We start from the raw sequence: 20,855 nt of genomic DNA, 5'->3' as shown, positions 1-20,855 counted from the left end.
TGCCTCCTCATTCACTTATCACTTAATCTACATGAAGGTTCCGTTTGAAAGCTGAATTTGAATATTTAAAAAATTGCCCTGCAAAGTTATAATTCTGGGCCTTGGCAGCAGTTATACCCAAATCCATGAAAGCTTGGTTATGTGATAAATTTTTTTGGGTGTTTTTGGAAAATTGAGAACATGTTGGTTCTAACATAATTAACATTCTTGTACACGTGTACAGTGTTCTCTTTTTGCTGTAATTTTTAAGTAATGTTGTTAACTGAATCACCGGACTTAAAGGTATTTTTCTGGATATGCAAAAAGGTTTAATTACTTGAGCCATACTCTGAGGTTTTACTCGGTTTGCCTTCTGAGCTATAACTCTGTCCAGGTCTGCATATGTGAGGGTGATAATGACTTAAGAGAGCAGGCAGCCCTCCAATCCGGGGTGGGGAGCAGTGATACTGAACTAAAGTACCAGCCCTGCATTTCTTGGAAAACATTCAGTCTGTCAGGTGAAGCTGCCAGAGAGGCTGGTCTGACCATAATAGTCTCATTTTGAGATTTATTATGATTCCGCTGCCAAAGAAAATCAGCAGTTTGCAATGAAGAGAATGAGCCAGGGGTGGTTACATCAGAGCGTGTTAAACCATATTAGGCCATGAGCCGCTGTGCTGCTCGCAGCCATGGCACAGAGGCTGTGCGCCTGCTTGCCGTTTCATAAGTATCAATGTGTAGGTTTTGTTCCTAGCATTTTTGTGCGATAGACAGTCACTGCTTATGTTCTGTGCTTTGTTCTGTACTGTGTCTCAGTAATCTTCCCGGGGCAGATGTATCTATGCTGCGGGTGTCTGGCTGATTTATCCTTGACGTTCACAACATATCATGGCCGCCACACGTTTTCTGCGTCCATTTCCCGCATCGTAGGTGCACCTACACGAGGAGATAATGTGATGCGTATGTTGCGATGCAGTACCACCAAAAATTGTGGTGGCAGTACGGCCTCCTTTTGTCACGGGACTATGTGTTTATATACGGTAGGTAGTATTAAAGGAAGGGTAAGTGTGAGCAGGCCGGAGCCCAAAGCAGGTGAGGCACCGCTGGGCCAGCAGGAAAAGTGCAGGTAGGATTGATCACAGGCACAGACAGCACTGAAGCCTTGTCCACACATACAGAGGTATTTTTAAAAGTGTTTTTCCATCCGCCAAACCAACAGGTGGCGATATAACTCTAACTGTAAAGCCATGTTGGCCAATCAGAAGCCGCCATAGCAGTTCTGCTAGGCTAAAAGCAGCTACTGTGTTTATGGACGATGGTGCACAATCTGACGTTACAAATTAAAAATTCCGTTTTCCCTGTCTACACGTCGACACTGCAAATGGAGTTTCTGAAAATCTTCACCCTGGACAGGGTTGTACAAAAGCTCCGTTTTCAGTGACGCAAAGTGCTGTTTGCATGTGGACAAAAAGGTCAAAACGCATAGAAGAAGCTTTTTAAGTATAACCGTGTACGTGTGGACAAGGCCGAGAAGCTGAGTGACAACCTTCCAAAAGAAAACGAACGTTTATTAGGACAAAAACTAACGGTGTAAACCTGGAAGGGCCGTCTTTCTGACCGTATGGCATTCTGGATTATTCCATATTCAGAACTACTGCTGTTTCAGGCCTGGAACTTAAAAAGAATACTACCACACAAAGGCGAAACACCTTAATATTTTATCAAAACTGAAGTGTTAAACTGAAATTGGGTCTCTAAGGTTATTTCATTGCGTGGCAGAATCTCTCAGTTGACCTATGCATGGTTTTGAATAAGTGTACTATCTCTCGGCTGCCAGACACACGTAGGGGGCGACAAGCCCCTTCTCTCAGAGCAGGCGCGGTGAACGTTTCGCCTCTGTAGGCAGGACCGACTTACTCGCATCAGATGACCCTCCTCACGTTCTCTCTCAATGTGGACCCATAGGTACCTATGTGTGTTTGCGAATGCACAGCTACTCAGGCTCATTTAAACACGACCGCAAAGAGGCTCTGCTAGTTTCAGGTTAATAGAAGCTGAAGTTACTCTCTGGGTTCGTTTTGTAAGTGCAGTTATTAATCAGGCTGAAGGGGAATCGAGTGGGAGCCAGTGGAGGAGCTGCATGTACGGCAGCGGTTGCTGCTCTGGATCCGCCTGAGGGAACCCAAACCTTCACCAAGAGCTCCGGTGAAGAACAAAGCCAGGGAAACCTCTGGCCTGCCTGGTGATGTTTGAACATGGAGTCTCTCTGCCATTTGTCACAGAGCGATGCCGAAAAGCGCACTGGAATCCTGACCATTGCAGTCTTGGGATTTTTGCCACTGGGAGCAGGGGGTGGGCATTGTGTACTCCTTTTTTTAAGCTGGGTGTGTCATTCACATTTTAAACTAAATTTATCTTTTGGAAAGTAGGAAATGCTTACATTCTGCTGCCTTATCACTGTTGGTGTCTTGTACTTGCAGGCCGTCTGCCTTCAGAGCACTTTTTCAAGGTGACTCTCAGGAAGCCGGCCTGCCTCCAGAGCCCTTTTTCGAGGTGACTCTCAGGAAGCCGGCCTGCCTTTACTGACCGAGAGTCACTACATCTGTAAGTAACATCACTCAGTTGTGCTCTTTTTATCTTTAGCTTTGCAAACCATGTATAAATGGAGACCAGTGTTTGCTCCTAACTTGGATAGGAGATGCACCAAATGGCACCAGTTTGCATGTGACATGACATTCACGCACAAGAATAGCTGTCACCTCTGCCTCGGGCTATCTGGGGCCATGTGCTGCCTCTGGACTCTGCCTCCGGTGACTAACAGTGGGCTATGAGTAAAAGTGGAAAGGCAAATCAAAATTGTGACAAAGTTGTTTACTTTAGGCTTGTCTAGGGCCAGTTGGCCATTGAAGCAGAAGAATGTGTATATTGTTGCGAGTCCGACTGGTGGGTAACATACCCTCCTCCCCCCCACCCCCAGACGGCCACGTGTGGTCAGCACTGGAGGGCGTGTTGGTGGTAATGACTTGGGATAAGTAGAGCCAGCTGTAGCCCAGACGCCTGCCAGCGAGACCCCCCCCCCAGTAAGTAAGAGCCAGCAGAGCATGTCACTGTGGGAAAGTACGACCCCCACAATCCTTCATCAGCGGAAGAAACGCGAGGCAGCAGGACACCAGCCACGTCACTCCAACACCAAACACTGCGGGATTGATTCCTGTCAAGTCAGGTGTCAGGATCAGAAAAGCAGAGAGACACACTGGTGACAGGAAGCTGCTGGGATCGCAGGGTGACCAGCGCCGCCGTAGGGTCACCGCTGGGACCGCAGGGTGACCAGCGCCCCCGTAGGGTCACCGCTGGGACCGCAGGGTGACCAGCGCCCCCGTAGGGTCACCGCTGGGACCGCAGGGTGACCAGCGCCGCCGTAGGGTCACCGCTGGGACCGCAGGGTGACCAGCGCCCCCGTAGGGTCACCGCTGGGACCGCAGGGTGACCAGCGCCGCCGTAGGGTCACCGCTGGGACCACAAGGTGACCCTATGCCGTATGACCTGCCGTAGGGTCACTTCTCACAGCAGTGAAGCTTAACCTGAACAAACACCAGAACCTAGACACTCCTCTCATCCAAACCATGGAGAAATATTCAGCAGTGTGTTTAAAACAAGATACAAGAAAATATTACTATTGCAATCTGCCAGAAACAATAAATCAGCCCCGCTGCCCTCATAAACACAAAGAAGACGGTGAATGACTGAAAGTTTTCCTTTAAATCTAGCTTTTTAGATGTTAGTGAGAATATGAACACTCAGTACCTGCTTCCATTTGTCCATGACACTCTCTTAAAATTGATACCAATTGTTTTTAACTGCTAACCCTCTCCCACATGTAATGTTCTCTTGGTTCTGTGTGGATGATAAAAGCATAGAGAATAAGGTATTTTATACGAATCACTTTATTTTAGAAACTCCAGATGTATGTGCATGGTGTCGTCAACATCAAGTCCATCCTTGGATGCTGGCACCCAGAAAGCCTCGTTCTGCTGACTGATCGTGACTGAGAGGCACAGTCTTACTGCCCCCCCAGGCATGTGCTCACCACAGCATTAGCGATCCGCCTTGCTGATGGGTCTCCTGCAACTACGGAAAAACATTCTCATTTACGGCAATGTCGGAATGTTACTCTCGAAAAACACTGATTTTAACACATTCTCACACATAATAATTTTCTGCACACACGTTATTGATAATTGTACTGTTGTTTTAAGTCGGATATTACAAGAGATTGTCAGGTAAATAGCAGAACAAGCTGAAAGACTAATGCCTGCCTCTCTGTAGGCATTTGCAGAAACTGCCACAGGTAATGTGCAATAATTTTTAGCATACGTGTCAATAGAATAGTGTTATTATTATGAATTTTTATATTTGTATTGCTACTATGGATTTGTGCCGATATCATGGGCATTTACTGCATCCCGAACAATGACAGCTACCTGGGACATTTATCCGTGAAAAACTCTACCTGCACATAGGATCTGATGTTGCCATGACACCGACATCCTACAGTCGGTCCAGTAGGCCACCTGTGATAATGCAGTACCTGTATGGTGCAGTACCACCCCTACTCTGCTGTGTCCTGAGAAGAACAGGATCACCCGTGGAACAGGCACCGATTGAGGCCGACCTACCTGCAGCTCCTCGCCATCAAAACTGTAGGAACGAGAAGACATGTTGCCAGTGAACGTGAATTTATGGGAAATCTCTGCACAAGCTTCTGGCTGTGAATCAAATCAAACCTCTTGAGCTCAAAGCATGTGAGAAAAGCTTTGGGCAATCAGTAGAGGTATCGTTTGACGAAAAAATTGGAAACAGAACTTACTGAAATCTGTGAAACAAAAAAGGTTAAAGTCTACTTCCAACATCTGTTCTAAGCACAAAATTAGTTTATTCTGGTGGTAATTTTGACTGAAAGTTCACAAAAGTTTGCAAAAAAACTGAAATGCATTACTATCCATAAACAAAGATATCGACCAGAATGATTTACACATGAACGAAGAATGTGGAACCGCAGAACACCCCGAGCTTCAGGGAGAATGTCTAGGCTTACGGACCTGCAAATACAGCCGTATTGGGAACTCATTAAGTTCGAAAACCTCAACCCAGACCAATAACCAAATACTGATGACCGTTTCGTTTTAATTGTAAAAATTCACATTTTCTTTAAAGCAAATCAAGGGCTCATTTTACCTGGATTTTAATTGTTGATTGTCGTGACTGCTAGTCAGAACCTTACGGATCGGTTAGCAGGTTCTCCACATTCTGATCCTGAAGCTAGAGGTGGATGAAGCTCGATTAGACCTTGATGAGTTAATTCTATTCAACGTGGTTTTTTTTCTCAGACCAGTTTACTATTTCTGTTTTAATTCCCGGGCAGAACTGCCCCCCTGCATGTAAGGTCCAGGGGGCCCACGCTGGGCTCACACGGCCCTGGGTATGTCTCGTCCACCTGCCAGCACTTGTCCACCACACCTAGGTGAGAACCGCCCCCCCACTGCTGGGTCAGCACCGCACTCGTGTGTCAGCTGGCGACTCAGCGGAGGTGGGCAGGCGAAGCTTCGTCAACACCAACAAATTAACGGAATTAAAATCCACATCTCCCCCTGCTCCCTATCCCTAGGAGAATACCTACAAGAAAATGCATGTTGTAAAACGTAGAAACAAAGTTTGGGCTCCCGCACATATATTTCAAAAGAGGACTTCAAGGCATTATAATTATGATAACAGACATCAAACCTAAAACAGATCTAACAAAAATCCACAAGAAAATGAGAGCTGAAAGGTGACTATCTTCTGCACTAGAGGGCTCCCTTATTGTAAGGTATTGACGTATTCTGCAGGCTTTGGGGTCCATAAGACAGACGCTGCACAAACAAGCTCTTTAAAGTACAACTGGAATATTAAATATTCCCAATATCTTGAATTTTGGATTTTTAAAGTACTTATTGGTTGTACAATCAATGAGTGAACAATTTGCACCATTATTGTTACATTAAACAGCACTAACTGATTCTCAGGCTGTGAAAACAATTAAACTGTAGCCAGTAATATTTGATCATGAACTGAATTTGCATGGAATGCAACAGGCCTGAAACTATGGAAACACTTTGGCAACAGCAAAAAGCGTCAAACAATAACACAGGAACATATAAAAGAACAAAAAAAAAAATGTAACACACAACACAAATATAATCTGTTAGTCTTACAAGTGAAAGAATTAACTTTTCTATACCACAAGGGTCTCTCTGGACATAGAGTATCTAGGTTTGATTCCTATAGGAGCTGGTCTGCCATTTGAATCTGCTTCTCGTGTCACTCAAGACCAAAACAAGTAAACAAACAAGTAAACAAACAGATTAGCAGACCAGCAGGCAAACCAACACCAGCACTGTCGAGCTCCTCAAAAGTCTCTGCAGGAAGCAGCGCTTAGACTTTCTGCTGCATCTCGATCTGCTGTGCAGGCCTGCCCTGCTCCTTCCCGTTCATCTTGTAGACAGAGCTCTTCTGCTGCTTCTTCTTGTAGCACCAGACTGCCAGCACTGTGGCCACCATCAGAGCACATGCAGCCACGATGATGATGGCCACCACGGGCCCCCTGCCTGCTAAGGGGCAGTCCTCCCCTAGGCACGGCCCCTCGGTTGAGGGGCCCCCAGCTTCAGGCCCCAGCCAAGTCAGATTCCGCTCTACAGACTCGCCATTGAGACCAGTCCCAGGAAACTCATCAATCACGTCAGCAGCAACAGTCCCTGATGGAACCTTCTGGTAAGGCACGGTAACTTCTTCCCGCTGGGTGGGGCCCGGCAGGTGGTCGAGAAAGGGGTACAGGCTTTTCGTTATGTACCAGGGGGCCGTTGGGGCCATCTTCACTTTGCGACCATCGCCATGGTCAGCTGGGTGATCTGGGACGTCCAGCTCAGTAGTAGCAGGAGCGGTGGCTGTGGTGGGCGTGTGCACAGCGATGCTGTGCCGCGTGGATGGGTGCAGGCCCACATGCACAGACTCCAGACTGGAGAGAGGCGTCAGTCTCACAGGAATGTGCTTCACACCATAATCTGCTGGGCGCGTCGGAGGCACGGCGATGTGGGCGGAGTCTGAGGAGGGGGCGGGGCTTCCATGGTCAAGCCGGCTGCCCTCCATGCGCTCGATCCTGCTTGGCACCTTTCTCCCAATCTCATCTTCTTCTGTTGCCTCTGTAGTGGGAATTCCTGCATCCCTAACCCCACCTTCCCCCTCCTCCTCTCCGGTCTCCTGGGTAACAGGGTAGCCATCTAGCCAGGATTCGTCTGCCTCAGGCCCTGGTCCCTGCACCCCAACCCGGGTGTAATTCTGAGGCCCCGTATGTTTGACTGTGTTCAGAGGGACACCATCCCTTTGGCCATGAGCCTTAACGCTGTCTGCCTCACTGCCGGATGCCTTAACGCCGATGTGATTATCCTCGTCCTCCACCCAGGCCGGTGCCACTGTAACTCCTGGAATCCCTGTTCGGTCTGGTTCATGAAAAGTCTCGGACGGAAACCAGAATAGGTGCTTCTGGCTGAGCAGGGAGACCGGGGCGTCCGTTCCAGCTGTGAGCTCGTAGCCAGTTTTCTCAGTGGCATCTTCCACGTTGCTATCCTCCCATCGTCCTGCCTGCTGCCCAGCCGCAGACATCTCCCCCCCAGGCCTGCCGTCATGCTCCCGCTCAAGCTCTGACGAGCTCGCTCTTGGCGCCAACCCGTCACCCTCACTGAAGCTGGTCTCCTGAGTGCCCCCCGTCCGCCCCGCCACATCCTCGTAGGAGGCACGCCCCTCGTCAGGGATCTCATAGTCAACCTGCGTTTCCACTTTATCTGAAAAACATGATGCACTGAATGGCGTAAAGTCATTCGTCGGGATGCGATGTGATCAACTGGAATGTGCAAAGGTAACAAACTGTATTAGTATGTAGATGATGACATATTGAATGACCTCACTGCTGTGACGCTTTGTTCAGTGTCTCGTGAGCCAGGTCCCTAAACACAACAAAGCCGGTTGTTACCAAGGTGTGTGTGTGTGTGTGTGTGTGTGTGTGTGTGTGTGTGTGTGTGTGTGTGTGTGTATATATATATATATATATATATATATATATATATATATATATATATATATATATATATATATATATAAATAAATAAAAAGACCCCATCTGATCCCAGCAGGATGGTCTTCACAAAAAAATCATAGCGTTTCAATTATAAACTGGAAATGGTTTCTGTTTAATGCTGGCTTTTTGTTTTCTTGTGCATTAACTTCTGCTTTCCATGCCTTGGAATCTTTACTGAAGTGCCAGAATCCAGCCGCTATAACGGAGACCTTCTGCGGTTCCTGGACTCTGCGCTGCTCCTGTCCACTGCAGGACCATCAGAAGGTGCTGCCGCCTTCAAACGCCCAGTAATGCTATGTGGCACCCGGGTGTCATGGGAACTGCTACTAACAGAGTCACTGAAGCCTGGAGCTGCATCTGTGAGGAGGGCAGCTAGGAGCCGCACAACCTTCTGGAACAGCAGTCTGAATGTGCCACTTGTTATCTTGTCAGCTGTAGTAATAATGCAGACCAATGGGGCACAAGCACATTTAGGCTTTTTCTGCATTTTCACCAGTTTTCATTGTGGCATTTAAAGCTAAATGAAATGGACACAGCTTTAGCTCTGAGTCACAGCTTCCCACTTGGACAGCGACAGTCCTGTATATTGGAAATGTGTAACGGCTGCAAATCAGGCAGCATTTAGGCCCAGCAGAAGCTGGCCGTGCGGCAAAAACTGGCTGCTTCCGTCAGAATGCGCACAGCAGCTCCTCCGCGCTCCTACTGCACCGCTCTGTGAGTTTGGCCCGACGTAGCGGAGCTTTAATCGCCCACATGCGCGACCTTCCAGATTCGCGCCTTCCATGCGGCTGTGTGTGTGATCGGCCAACGCTCTGCTGATGCGAGGGGCCTGTGGCTACAGACAGCCCCCAGTGTGAAGCTAGCTCTCAAAAAGTGAGAAAGTAAAGTTGTTTCCAGGAAACAACCCCCAACCAAGAGGCAATCTGATCCAGAAACAGCAATGTCATAGAGCCGTTACACTAGAGCATTGTTGCTGTTATTGTGCTGTAGGTTTTTTCGTTGTTGTTGTCATGGTGTTGTCGTTGTGTTATTGTTATGTTGTTGCTTTTGTGGTTGTGTTTTTGTGTTATGCTGTTGTGTTGTTGTGTCGTTGTTATTATTGTGTTATTGTTGTTGTGGTGGTGTGTTGTTGCTTTTGTGGTGTTTTTTGTGGTGTTGTGGTAGTGTGTTGTGTTGTTCTTGTGTTGTTGTGGTGGTAGTGTGTTGTTGTGTTATTGTTGTGGTGGTGTGTTGTTGCTTTTGTGGTGTTTTTTTGTGGCATTGTTGTTATTGTGGTGGTGTGTTTTTTGTATTGTTGTGGTGGTAGTGTGTTGTTGCTTTTGTGTTGTTGTGGTGGTAGTGTGTTGCTGTGTCATTGTTGTGGTGGTGTGTTGTTGCTTTTGTGGTGTCTTTTTGTGTTGTTGTTGTGGGGGTAGTGTGTTGTTGTATTATCATTGTTGTGGTGGTGGTGTGTTGTATTATCATTGTTGTGGTGGTGGTGTGTTGTTGCTTTTGTGGTGTTGTTTTTGCTATTGTGGTGGTGTGCTGTTGTTCTGATTACCCCCACCGTGCCTCACCTTTGCCACAGGGCTGCACGAGGCCATACCACTCTCCGCAGCTGTCGCACAGCAGGCTGAAGGCCGACTGCCCGCCTGCCATGATGAAGCCCGGGGCGCAGACGTAGAGCAGCTCCTCACCCAGCTCCAAGCCTGTGTGGCTCTGCAACACGGTGTGGGCGAAGGTGGGCGGGTCTCCACACCCTGTTGGCCGGCCAGAGAATTACAGACATGTTCCATTAAAAAGAGCTGCCAGTCAATCAGAATGGGAGGAAAAAAATGCATATATGTAATCTACAATATTCTTTTCCATGACACTAAAATGATATCATGATAAAACAGTACAAAGACCAAGAAACAACACTGAAGCCAAGAAACTAAACTGAGAAACTAAACTGCTTAAGTTGTATAAACACAGTCTAACATAATTCATAAGTGGTTGATATTCAAGGGTTAAGTTTGAACTCATCCAAGTCCTGAGTGAGATATTTATGTGGGTATTTCAGCATATATGCGAGAGTGTGTGTGTTTCTCTGTGGTTCTGGAGCAGTTAGTGATCCAGACCCTCAGACTTCCTTGTTTTTCCATGGATCCTGATGTACTGTTTTTGGGCCACATCCAAAATTCTGCACCAGCATAAGGATGTCTGCTTATTTCCCCCTCCAATCTGAAAATCACCTAATAATAGGTCAAGCTATTTCTCACATTAATTTGACAGCAACATCCTGAGCCCCCTCTAAAAAAGCAGGGGCACGGGGGGAAGGGCAGAAACCCTATCTGCCAGCTGCCGATACAGGAAAGCCTTTGAGGGGGCCACCCCCAGCAGCAGACCCCGCCCCCAGCAGCAGACCCCACCCCCAGCAGCAGTCCCCGCCCCCAGTTGCAGACCCCACCCCCAGCAGCAGTCCCCGCCCCCAGCAGCAGTCCCCGCCCCCAGTTGCAGGCCCCGCCCCCAGCAGCAGACCCCGCCCCCAGAAGTAGACTGTTTGTTTCTTTTTAACCAACTCACTGTACTGTCAGGGAGGCATAAGATACAGCCTCATATGGGATGTCACGGACTTGCTGGCAGCTAGAGCCGCACGCCGGCCGGGGGGGTGGCTCGGCTCCTCAATGGGCACATTCGGGGAGGGGGGGGCATGCCAATCTTGCCTGCAGTGCAGAGCCACTCCCATCCTGGGACACGCACACGCGTCTTTGAATGTCTTTTTGGCACAAATGATAGTGTGGGGACTCCAGCGTTAAAAATGAAGCACAATGTTGCTACGTTTTTTTCACTTTTGATAAAATATTGCTTTTCCATTCTCCCCCCTTTGACTGTCATTAGGTTCATCCGGCTGAAGCTAATAGCTAATGTCAGTGATACATTTGCAGAAACACATCCACAGGATGCAAACCTGACCTCGGTCCTTCATGCAGAAGACATCCATGTGGCTGCTGAATGCTGTGACATTCTCCACCTTCACATCCACCGCCTTCATCGCCTGCTGGCCGCTGCCCAATTCGCTGCAAACGGTGACCCTACCGAGGAGAGTAGGTCAGCCGCTTCACTCTTTGCTCATTTGGCCCAAGGAATGACATCACTATCAGTTATACATCCTAGCGACTCATCATCAGCGAATCGCAAAATACAGCTATAACATAAACAGAATGAAGGATAAGATAATCCAAGTGCTTTTTAGTAATAAAAAGTCCTCTTTGCATCATAAGAGTCCAGATGACAATAGGCGTCTCCTTCACATTGCATGATGGGTATTTTGTACTTTGCAGTGGCTCCCATTTTCCATTGAGAAGTCAAACAGCACTACAAAAAAGCAGACTCACTGTACAGTGCATTATTTAGCGCTGGTTTGGAACAGAGCCCCTGTTTATTTTGACTAGGACAAACCTAAATGTAGCATTACATCAGAACATCATTATACAGCTGCTTACACTCGGAACAAGTCTTCCAACGATCTTTGAGTGTAAAATTCTTTTGCAGTAAGAAAACATTACTTCCCCAGTGTGGGGGTGACACTGAGCTTGGAACCTCCCCCAGCAAAGCAAGGGAACATGAGGCAGGCATGTTAATTTGTCACAGGGGCACGTGGTGATGTCAGAGACCGCGCCACAAAACAGTGTCTTTGGGTTGTGGTGGGAAAATCATGAGAAAACATGAGCAGACACATGAGAACGTGAGAATGCCGCACACAGAGAGGTGGGAGTCCAAGCATGAGGCTCTGGTACTGCTCAGTGAGCCGCCACTGATTCCAGGGGACATGCATATAATATAGTCTGATAGCCAATATTTTAGCTTATTTCTTGCTGGATATTTCTAAGAAATTCTCGCTCAGGGGGCAGCATGGTGGTGCAGTGGTTGCCTCACACCTCTGGGACCCGGGTTCGAGTCTCCGCCTGGGTCACATGTGTGTGGAGTTTGCATGTTCTCCCCATGTCGTCGTGGGGTTTCCTCCGGTTTCCCCCCACAGTACAAAAACAGTAAAAAAAAGGCTAATTGGAGTTGCTAAACTCATTAAATGTCTGAAAACTGGAATGACTGAGCTTACAATGTGAAGACCCGAAATTCATTCTCTGTGGAATTCTTTGTCCTTCCACTGCCTTCAATTGGCAGCCTGAGATGGGGGACAGTAAGACAACTACACTCCAGGTGGGATTCTACGTTACACACCTGCTGGCTGTGAGACACAAAGCCAGGACCCATGGCTTCACCTTGAAACTCCTTAAGACTTCATTTTCTGATCTTCTTCAGTGATCCCAGAAGCACATTTGGAAGCAAAGAGCTTCATATCAACTCAGCAGAATGCCCTCAGTGAAACGCCGAGTGCAGGTGCGGATCAGGCTGCCCTCAGTGAAACGCCGAGCGCAGGTGCAGATCAGGCTGCCCTCAGTGAAACGGCGAGTGCAGGTGCAGATCAGGCTGCCCTCAGTGAAACGCCGAGCGCAGGTGCAGATCAGGCCGCCCCCAGTAAAACGCCGAGTGCAGGTGCGGATCAGGCTGCCCTCAGTGAAACGCCGAGTGCAGGTGCGGATCAGGCTGCCCTCAGTGAAACGCCGAGGACAGGTGCGGATCAGGCTGCCCGCAGTGAAACGCCGAGTGCAGGTGCGGATCAGGCTGCCCGCAGTGATACGCCGAGTGCAGGTGTGGATCAGGCTGCCCTCAGTGAAACGCCGAGTGCAGGTGCGGATCAGGCTGCCCGCAGTGAAACGCCGAGTGCAGGTGCGGATCAGGCTGCCCGCAGTGATACGCCGAGTACAGGTGTGGATCAGGCTGCCCTCAGTGAAACGCCGAGGACAGGTGCGGATCAGGCTGCCCGCAGTGATACGCCGAGTACAGGTGTGGATCAGGCTGCCCTCAGTGAAACGCCGAGTACAGGTGTGGATCAGGCTGCCCTCAGTGAAACGCCGAGGACAGGTGTGGAAAATAGCATTTTGGACAATTCTATATTTCCAGCTTTGTTGGAACAGTTTGGAGAAGCCTCTTTTTACGTTCCAGCTTGACTGTGACCCAGTGTACAGTGGAAGAACTTGACTGGCCTACACAGAACCCTAACCTCAACTGCATCAAACACCTTTGAGATGAACTAGAAAGGACACTGCGAGCCAGGTCTTCATATCCAACATCAGTGCCTGACATCACAAATGTTCTTCTGGATTAATAGGCAAAAAATCCCACCAGCACAGTCCAAAATCTTGCGGAGAGGCTTCCCAGAAGAGGGGCAGCTGTTATAGCTGCAAGGGGGGGACCAAATCCATATTGATACCTATGGATTTAGAATGTGATGTCATAAACGTTTCTGGCTCGTGACCAGGTGTCGTAATACTTTAGTCCATATAGTGTGTCACCCTCCTCCTTCTGGAACTCGTGTTACATCTAGTTGAGCCTCCAAGCTGCAGGAACACCAGCCACAATCATGTCAAGTTACATCCTTGATGCAAGGTGCCTGAAATGAATCCCGCTTCAGGAAACGGATCCCAGGTCAATGAAGCTGAATTATGTGGCGAAAATTCAGTGTCTGCTAAAGGACAGCAGGTGTTATATCTGGAAATATGACAATCATGATATAATAGGATCACCAGTGTCAGTACTGATGTCAAGGGACAGGGGGCGCTCTTACCCGATGCCGGGTCCAGCCAGCCAGCCGCGGGTGCAGGTGGCGAAGGAGCATTCCGCCACGGCACGCCGCAGCTCAGAGGCGGTGGCCAGACGAGCCCCGTGTCGTGCGCATGCTTCCTGCGCTGCTGCAGCTCCGTCGGCCTCCCCACTGCCATTCCGGGCCTCCAACAGGAAGAGCCGACCTGGAGGAAGATGGGTGTGTCAGGAGGACACCACGGCTGTTTCTCGACGTGCGTACTTGGCCGTAGTTGTGATCCCATGCGCTCGTTTTATGTCGTCTTTCGATGCCAAAGACCACTTCCAATACTAAGAAGTACAGAAGACGGCAAAAATCCACAAAAGTCATTCTTGCCGCGCCACAAATATCAAGGATACATCAGCTGCATCCTCTCCAAATGAGACCAATCCCATGATTCACTGCATCCCAAGCATGTTCTTGTAAGGCAAGGTAGCAAGACCGGTCTTGCCAAGACCACAAGTATGATCTTTGCATTCTTGGTTTTGAGAAACACCCATGACTGCCTGGGCTAGGATGAAGGTGCACCGCCCTCGCTGTCACTGGCCTAAGATCACCACCCTCACTGGAACAGTCTCATGACATGTTTATTCAATCCAGCCACAGACGTCAAACTGACTGCACCTAACATTGCTATTGAAGCGCACGACGTGAACCTGCCTGACACTGCTAACTGCGCTAATCATAATACGCCTTAATTACTCCAGCTAATTATCCAAACCTTGGCAGGCCTCATGCACCTCTGCCAATCAGACTGACTTCACTTGTTTTCATCGGTAAATTACTGTTACCGCTCACTCATACATCTTTCTATTGGCTAGTAACGTCTGGTGTTTCTAACAAATACCTGCATGCTGCTTCGCACATCACATAATCAAAAGAAATTAGTTAAAATCACTGTTTTTATACTAAACCTTATGCAACATAATATGTACAGAGCCTAGAAATCTTCTTGTTTGTTCAGCTGAATGTTTTACATTGAGTTGATAAATCCTTTCATCCATGTTTAAGTCTTAGAAATAGCAATTAACCAAACGGTATGTCTTTGGATGATGGGAAGAAAGAGCAGACCCAGGAAAACCCCCCACACACGGAGCAGGGATGTGATCTAAAGCCCAGGCATGGAGGTATGTGATACAGTGCCAGCCACTGCAGCCCCGCGCCATAGAAACACTGGCAGCCCAAAGCAAACGAGCAGACAGACACAGCAGAACGTCACGTCGGCCCCCGTGCTGTTAGTCAGGCGCTGACGCGATTCACATACGCTTCTGAAAGCAGTCAGATGTCGCTAATGAAAAGGAAGAGCTTCTAAAAGCATTAAAGAGCATCGATAAACAGCCTCCCTTTGGAGCATGTACACAAACACCGGCAATCTTGATGTACCTCTCTGGGGTGGGGGCCTGCAGACGCATGTCACTCTAAAAGCTGGCCTGGCTGTATTCAGAGAGAACATACATCTTATAAACCCCCCCCCCCCCCCAAACGACTGTTTATGTATATCAGGGACCTCCAGCTGGGCTTCTGCTTACAGGCCACACTTACAGTTACCTCATCTGGAGAGCAGAGTATATTACAATAACCTTCTACTTTGATGTCTTTCCATATTTAGGAAATCTTAAACACTGAGTACTTGTATGCGCAAATACACCTAAAGAAAAACATTTGCCTCATAAATCCTCGCAAAACAGAGAAGTGTCAAATTAGAGTGAGAAACAGCCATTTATTGGGGAGGGGGGGGGTGCTGGAGAATCTGCCATTTCTTTCAAGTATACCTCAGATTATAGACACGGAGAAGAATGAAGACATTCACAACTAACAGGGGAGGTGTGGCCAGATCAAGTCCTGCTTTGTGGACGAGGCTCCATCACTTAGAATCGACTAGAATGTGCGAGAAGTCTATATCCACACTCATTTCGACAGAGAAAGAAATCTTCCCCAACTTCATTTACTGCACATATTGCAGAAAGATTTATTGTACAATTGATGTCATTACATTTTCAAGCACTATTTTATTTATGGAAGTAACGCAAAAGCGCTGATCCCAGATTCGAGTAATTTGAAATTTTATTTATGCTCCTTCACCACTAACAGCATCTGAAATGGTTTCTCTGCCTGATAAGGATGGCTCGATCCCTAATAAACACAATCGCTGTGAACATAAAGCAAACGCAAATATTCTAGAGCATTACAAATTATGACTGTGCAGTCGTTCTTAGTAATAACTTACATGCATTGCTGTGCGCTCTTACTGTGCCACAGGCGTTACTGAAATCGCTGAGCTTAACCACTGCAAGAGAGTTGTAAACTAAACACACATATACACACAATACACAAGCGTACAACAAAGACAATAAAATGATAATCTCTTAAACGCAAATAAACCATGCTTTTTGTTTTATTTAACGAGTTGGCTTCTTAGATTCCTGAATAATTGTAGCCATACCAGCGCAGAAAAACATTTAATTTTCCATCCCGGAGGCAACAAAATTAGTTCATTGAAATACGCCAGTAGCCCCTCATGCACCGTAGGTGTAGGTCATGCAAAAGATCAAATATTAATCTATAATTAATTCTATATTTACTGCATATCAGCTTTAACTACATTTATTAAGTTGTAAGAAAGGAATAAAAATTAGGATCAATTATGCATACTTGACGGAGAAAAGACTACCCGCAGTTTGAGGTTCAGTCTGTTTTTTGATTTAGTAAAAAGGATAAATGCTATGTGCCGTAATTAAATAGTTAGCTAGGCAAAACTTTCAGAAAGATGTCCGCTATTCAGTAATTGAATTTTTTTCAGTTAATTTAATCTCGGGTTTGGTCGTCAGATGATTTTCTTGGGAAAAAAATCGAAGTTTCAGCCACCAGCCTTCACTGACAGCTACAGGTGCGAATTGAAGCTGTTTCATTTATTACGGCGCTTGCATAAGTTAAGTCCGGGCTGACAGGAACCATACTGAGGAACTCACCGTCTGCACGCACGAACGCGGAGCTTAAGCACATCAAGAATCCCAATAACTTAAAGAAAGACACGTTTCGGCAGCAATCCTGTGCCATCCTCCGCTCCTCTCTTCGCTATGTGATTTTCTTTTGAATAATATCCCAGAATGTATGTTTGTCTCTCTTTGAAAGGTCCTTAATTCGTAGAAAGACCAGTATCTCCCTCGACAGAATTGAGTAAATGTTGAAACGGTATGGGCAGACTACCTATTTGGTTAGCAAAATATTTTTTTCTTTTTCAAAAAAGAAAAGGGGAACAATTCAGACAGACTGCACCGACGAGAGGTTTTATCTATCCAAATAGTGCATTGGGGTGCAAATGGAGAGAGCCTGCGAAAATTCACAGTAGTTTGTCAGTAAATACGTAATGGGTCAAACTGGAACGCGTTACGGCGCGGAGGTGCGAACTGCGGAGGGCTGAGATCAACGGGAAACCGCGGCGCTTCCCCAGACCATGACAGAGGCAAACAATATAATGTCCTGATCAGATGAATAAATACACAGAGGAAAGCTGCGCAAAGGCTGTTTTAGTGTGGTTTCCTGAGGAGCCATGTATATTTGTGCTTTTTTTGCCTTTTGAACTTGCGAAATTGCAATTTCTGCAGACCGTGAAATAACAAAATGCCGGATAAATAGTGGATCTCACTAAAAGATTACACATGACTCTACCAAATGTTTTTCTTCTTTGTGTATTGCCTTTTTAAAAGGACCAACAAGCAGCAGTACCAACGATATTATTGTATTGAAAAGTGGATCTTGTGCACATAATGTACTTTTTAAAGCCTGATTTATTGACATTTTTTGAACAGATACTTTAAAATAGATACATCTGTACCGTGATATAGGCCTTGTGTTTCAGTCTACCGGCGCCCTAACTTTCGCCATCATCGCTTAGGTCAGCATTGCATACTGGAATTTCGTCCTTGTGTGCCGAAGTTTGATCACTCCTTACGCTCGTAATAACTCATGACACAGATGCTGCGTCATATCAGTGACTCATCCGGAGGAATAGGTGACATAATCGTAAACACGCCTCAATCAGGTAATCTACTATGTAAAAGTTTAATCTTATAATTTAGAAAACAGTCTCTAAGTTGATCTATGATCAGAGTCATGACGAGTATCATGAAACATTATTATTTCATTGCAAAGTGGTGTTGCAGTCTAAGTGATTCACATTTTATCCATTTATTCTACTGTATATTTCATTGCAACAATTCAGGATGAGGACCTTTCTGAAGGTTGCAACAACATGATCCATTACAGAACTTAAACATCAAACTCTCCTGACTGTCTCCTTAATCACTACCTGCCTCCCATGCTGTGGACGTGGCACATTCACTCCATTAACAATGGCTATGCTTAATGGTAAATGCCTCAGTTAATGATTTGAATGAGTGCTTAATGATCATTTTGGGTGGAGGCAGTGTGATAATTGTGCTGATTTGCTTAGCCGAGGCCTGATCGGACTGAGCACAGTCACGGTATCATGAAATAGGATGGGGGAGGCACTTTATATATCAGAAATGCTGGTGATGTCTAGTATGGGTATCTCCAGTATCACAGCGGACCCCCTCCTTCAGGTTTCACACACTTTGAGTAATATACTGTCAGCACTTCTGTTGAAGGATGGACAGTTATTGTCCCAGACCAGCTGTGACTGTAGAGATGCTGCTACGAGGCTGCAACATTTGGGTGCTTCAGAGAAGGTCTGCATTGTTGTCTCAGTTCAGTGATGCACAGGCCATGAAGTGAAATGAAATTTACTAGGCAAAGTTTCATATTCTCGCTTGTTTGTTGGTACTTTGGACAAGAGCCTCTGCTGAATAAATAAAATGTAAGTGTACGGTCTGATCGCTAAAGGCAAAGAGTTATTTTTCTGTTTCCCCCGTGGGATCAGTAAGGTTTATGTTAATCTTAACATCCAGCACCTCCTGTACCTGATTTCTTTCTTGATCATCTGCAGAGACTCCTGTCATGATGAAAGTTAAGCCTTAGAAAAGGATTCAAATTCGCAGAACACGGGGCTCAAAGCGGCAGAGCGAAGCTTCCCGGGAGCCCGAGGGAGAGCCGCCATAACCTGAAGGGGCGAAGGTAGCATTTATCAGCATGTTACTGTGCTTTTCTGCTGTAAGAAGTGTCACTGCAGCCCTATAACAGAGACGTGTGACCGAGGAAAATGCTACAGCCGGGTGTTCATATTTCGGTAAACATTCAATAATATAAACTGGCAGCAAAAATAACACTGCAAACTGTATGTCAATTTTGGTAACAGATAAATAAACCATAAAAATAAATGTCTTTGGCAAACATATCCAGTCATATCCACACTGGGCTCAGAAAAGATGACTAAGCTAATTGTGAGTGTTCCAGAGCATTCCAGAGCACATGTCAGTGAGTGACGTTTGGCGGATGTGCACTCCCATTTCGGGGTGGGGTACGCCCCCTGAACCTCAGCTGATCTGCCCCCGCCTTGGTCCGCTTTGGCAGCCTCCTTTCAATTTCCCAGACACTGATCTCGGCCTCCGTGTCCTTCTATGGCCATAAATCCCTACTCCAAGGCCCAGACAGAGAAGGCAACCCCAGTGCCCAAGAGAACGTGCCAGAGAACAGGAAAAAAATATGCAATCGATGCCATTTAGGTTTAGTCATTTTCAGTGGGCTGAAATCACACATTTTTGATTAGGGTGATTTTTTTTCCAATCACATATAACATTTCCAAGATAAATATCTTGGCTTTTCTTAGAACTGACAGTCTCCAAACAGTTAGTTGTAGTGATGTGCTCATTAAGACCATATCGCTTTACACAAGGATATTTGCCAATAGAAACAGTCCTAAAGGAAGCGGCTGGAGCAGGCAGGGGGTAGCCGGGCTTCTCACACTAGCTGTGATTTTCTAAGCCCACCACAGTAAGGGAGCTGGGGGGGGTCCACAAAGTGGCATTGGTCAATTAGCTGGTCAAGTCATAATTATCCAATAGGAATGCTCCTTACGTAATACGCAGTCATGATTATCCAATAAGAATGCTCCTTACCTAATACGCAGTCATACGGGCTCAGTGTCTGTGCCTGTGAGCAGAAGCTCACTGGTTAAATCCTCAGCTTTGGCAGAACTGTCACATGTCTGTAGGCCCTTGAGCAAGGCCCTTAACCCCCAGCTCCTGGGGTGCTGCATGCTAGCTGACCCTCTGCTGTGACACCCCCCCCCAGCTATGGAGAGCATGATGGATTGACAAAGAGAAGCATTCCAATGTACCTGAACTTTTGTAAATAGCAAATAAAGCATGTTTGTTTCATTTGAATTCTAGCTCAAGTTAACCCAACTAACTGAGAAATCCTGCTTCATGGAACGTGCCTCTGGTCTGTAGACAGAATTTGGGGGATATTCTTAGTCTTAACCACCCTGGTTGAGGTATGGTTTGTTTCTAGAAAAGGGGGAAGGGGGGGTACTTCATTTGAACTCATTAAGAAACACCTTTCTGAAATGTACTTACCCTCCCATTGACCCACGATTTGCTTCAGCCTTTTCAGTCTCCCAGCAAATACTTCTTGTATTTGTCCCCAGTTAGTCTAAATGAATCATATTAGGAAACCAAATTAACCACTTCACAGCAAACCAACCACTTTTTCCGAGTGATCAATTTTTCTAACATATGCATAAAAACTGAAGTCTACAGAAAAATTCCTACCCTGACCCCTATGTAAGGTCACGTTTCATAAATTATAAAGTGCTTCTTCTAAAACTATAAAAATGATTATTATTATTGTTGTTGTTATTATTATAATTTTATTGCTGTTGTTGTTCTTATATTAATCCTACGGGCCTCAGTAGGGACCTTGACTTGTTTGTCAGCCTTCAGACGAAGCTATAAATTCAGCCTCATAACTAAGCTTGTCACCTTTCCACCCAAGGAAAGTCTGTAGACAGGAGCATGCAAATGCAAGCCAAACAGGAGCCAACCCCTTTAATAACTGTGCGAATAAGGGCGACCTCTGGCGTCGTATTTAAGAATGGAGATTAATAATAATAATAATAATAATAATAAT

At 46.5% G+C, this 20,855-nt stretch overlaps 1 protein-coding gene across 1 annotated transcript; it reads right to left on the bottom strand.

Moving 5' to 3' along the window:
- Positions 1-4,888: 4,888 nt before the first annotated feature.
- On the bottom strand, positions 4,889-17,192 carry susd5 (sushi domain containing 5). The gene is made up of 5 exons (XM_048992730.1): positions 16,778-17,192; positions 13,794-13,974; positions 11,081-11,199; positions 9,703-9,885; positions 4,889-7,853 (listed from the first exon to the last, which is right to left on the bottom strand). The coding sequence occupies exons 1-5, from the start codon at positions 16,863-16,865 to the stop codon at positions 6,451-6,453; spliced, it is 1,974 nt and encodes a 657-aa protein (XP_048848687.1). The 5' UTR covers positions 16,866-17,192; the 3' UTR covers positions 4,889-6,450.
- Positions 17,193-20,855: the final 3,663 nt, after the last annotated feature.

Source organism: Brienomyrus brachyistius, chromosome 23 (genome assembly GCF_023856365.1).
Source record: "Brienomyrus brachyistius isolate T26 chromosome 23, BBRACH_0.4, whole genome shotgun sequence".
Classification (NCBI taxonomy): Eukaryota; Metazoa; Chordata; class Actinopteri; order Osteoglossiformes; family Mormyridae; genus Brienomyrus; species Brienomyrus brachyistius.
This window is presented reverse-complemented; position numbering and strand designations above follow the sequence as displayed.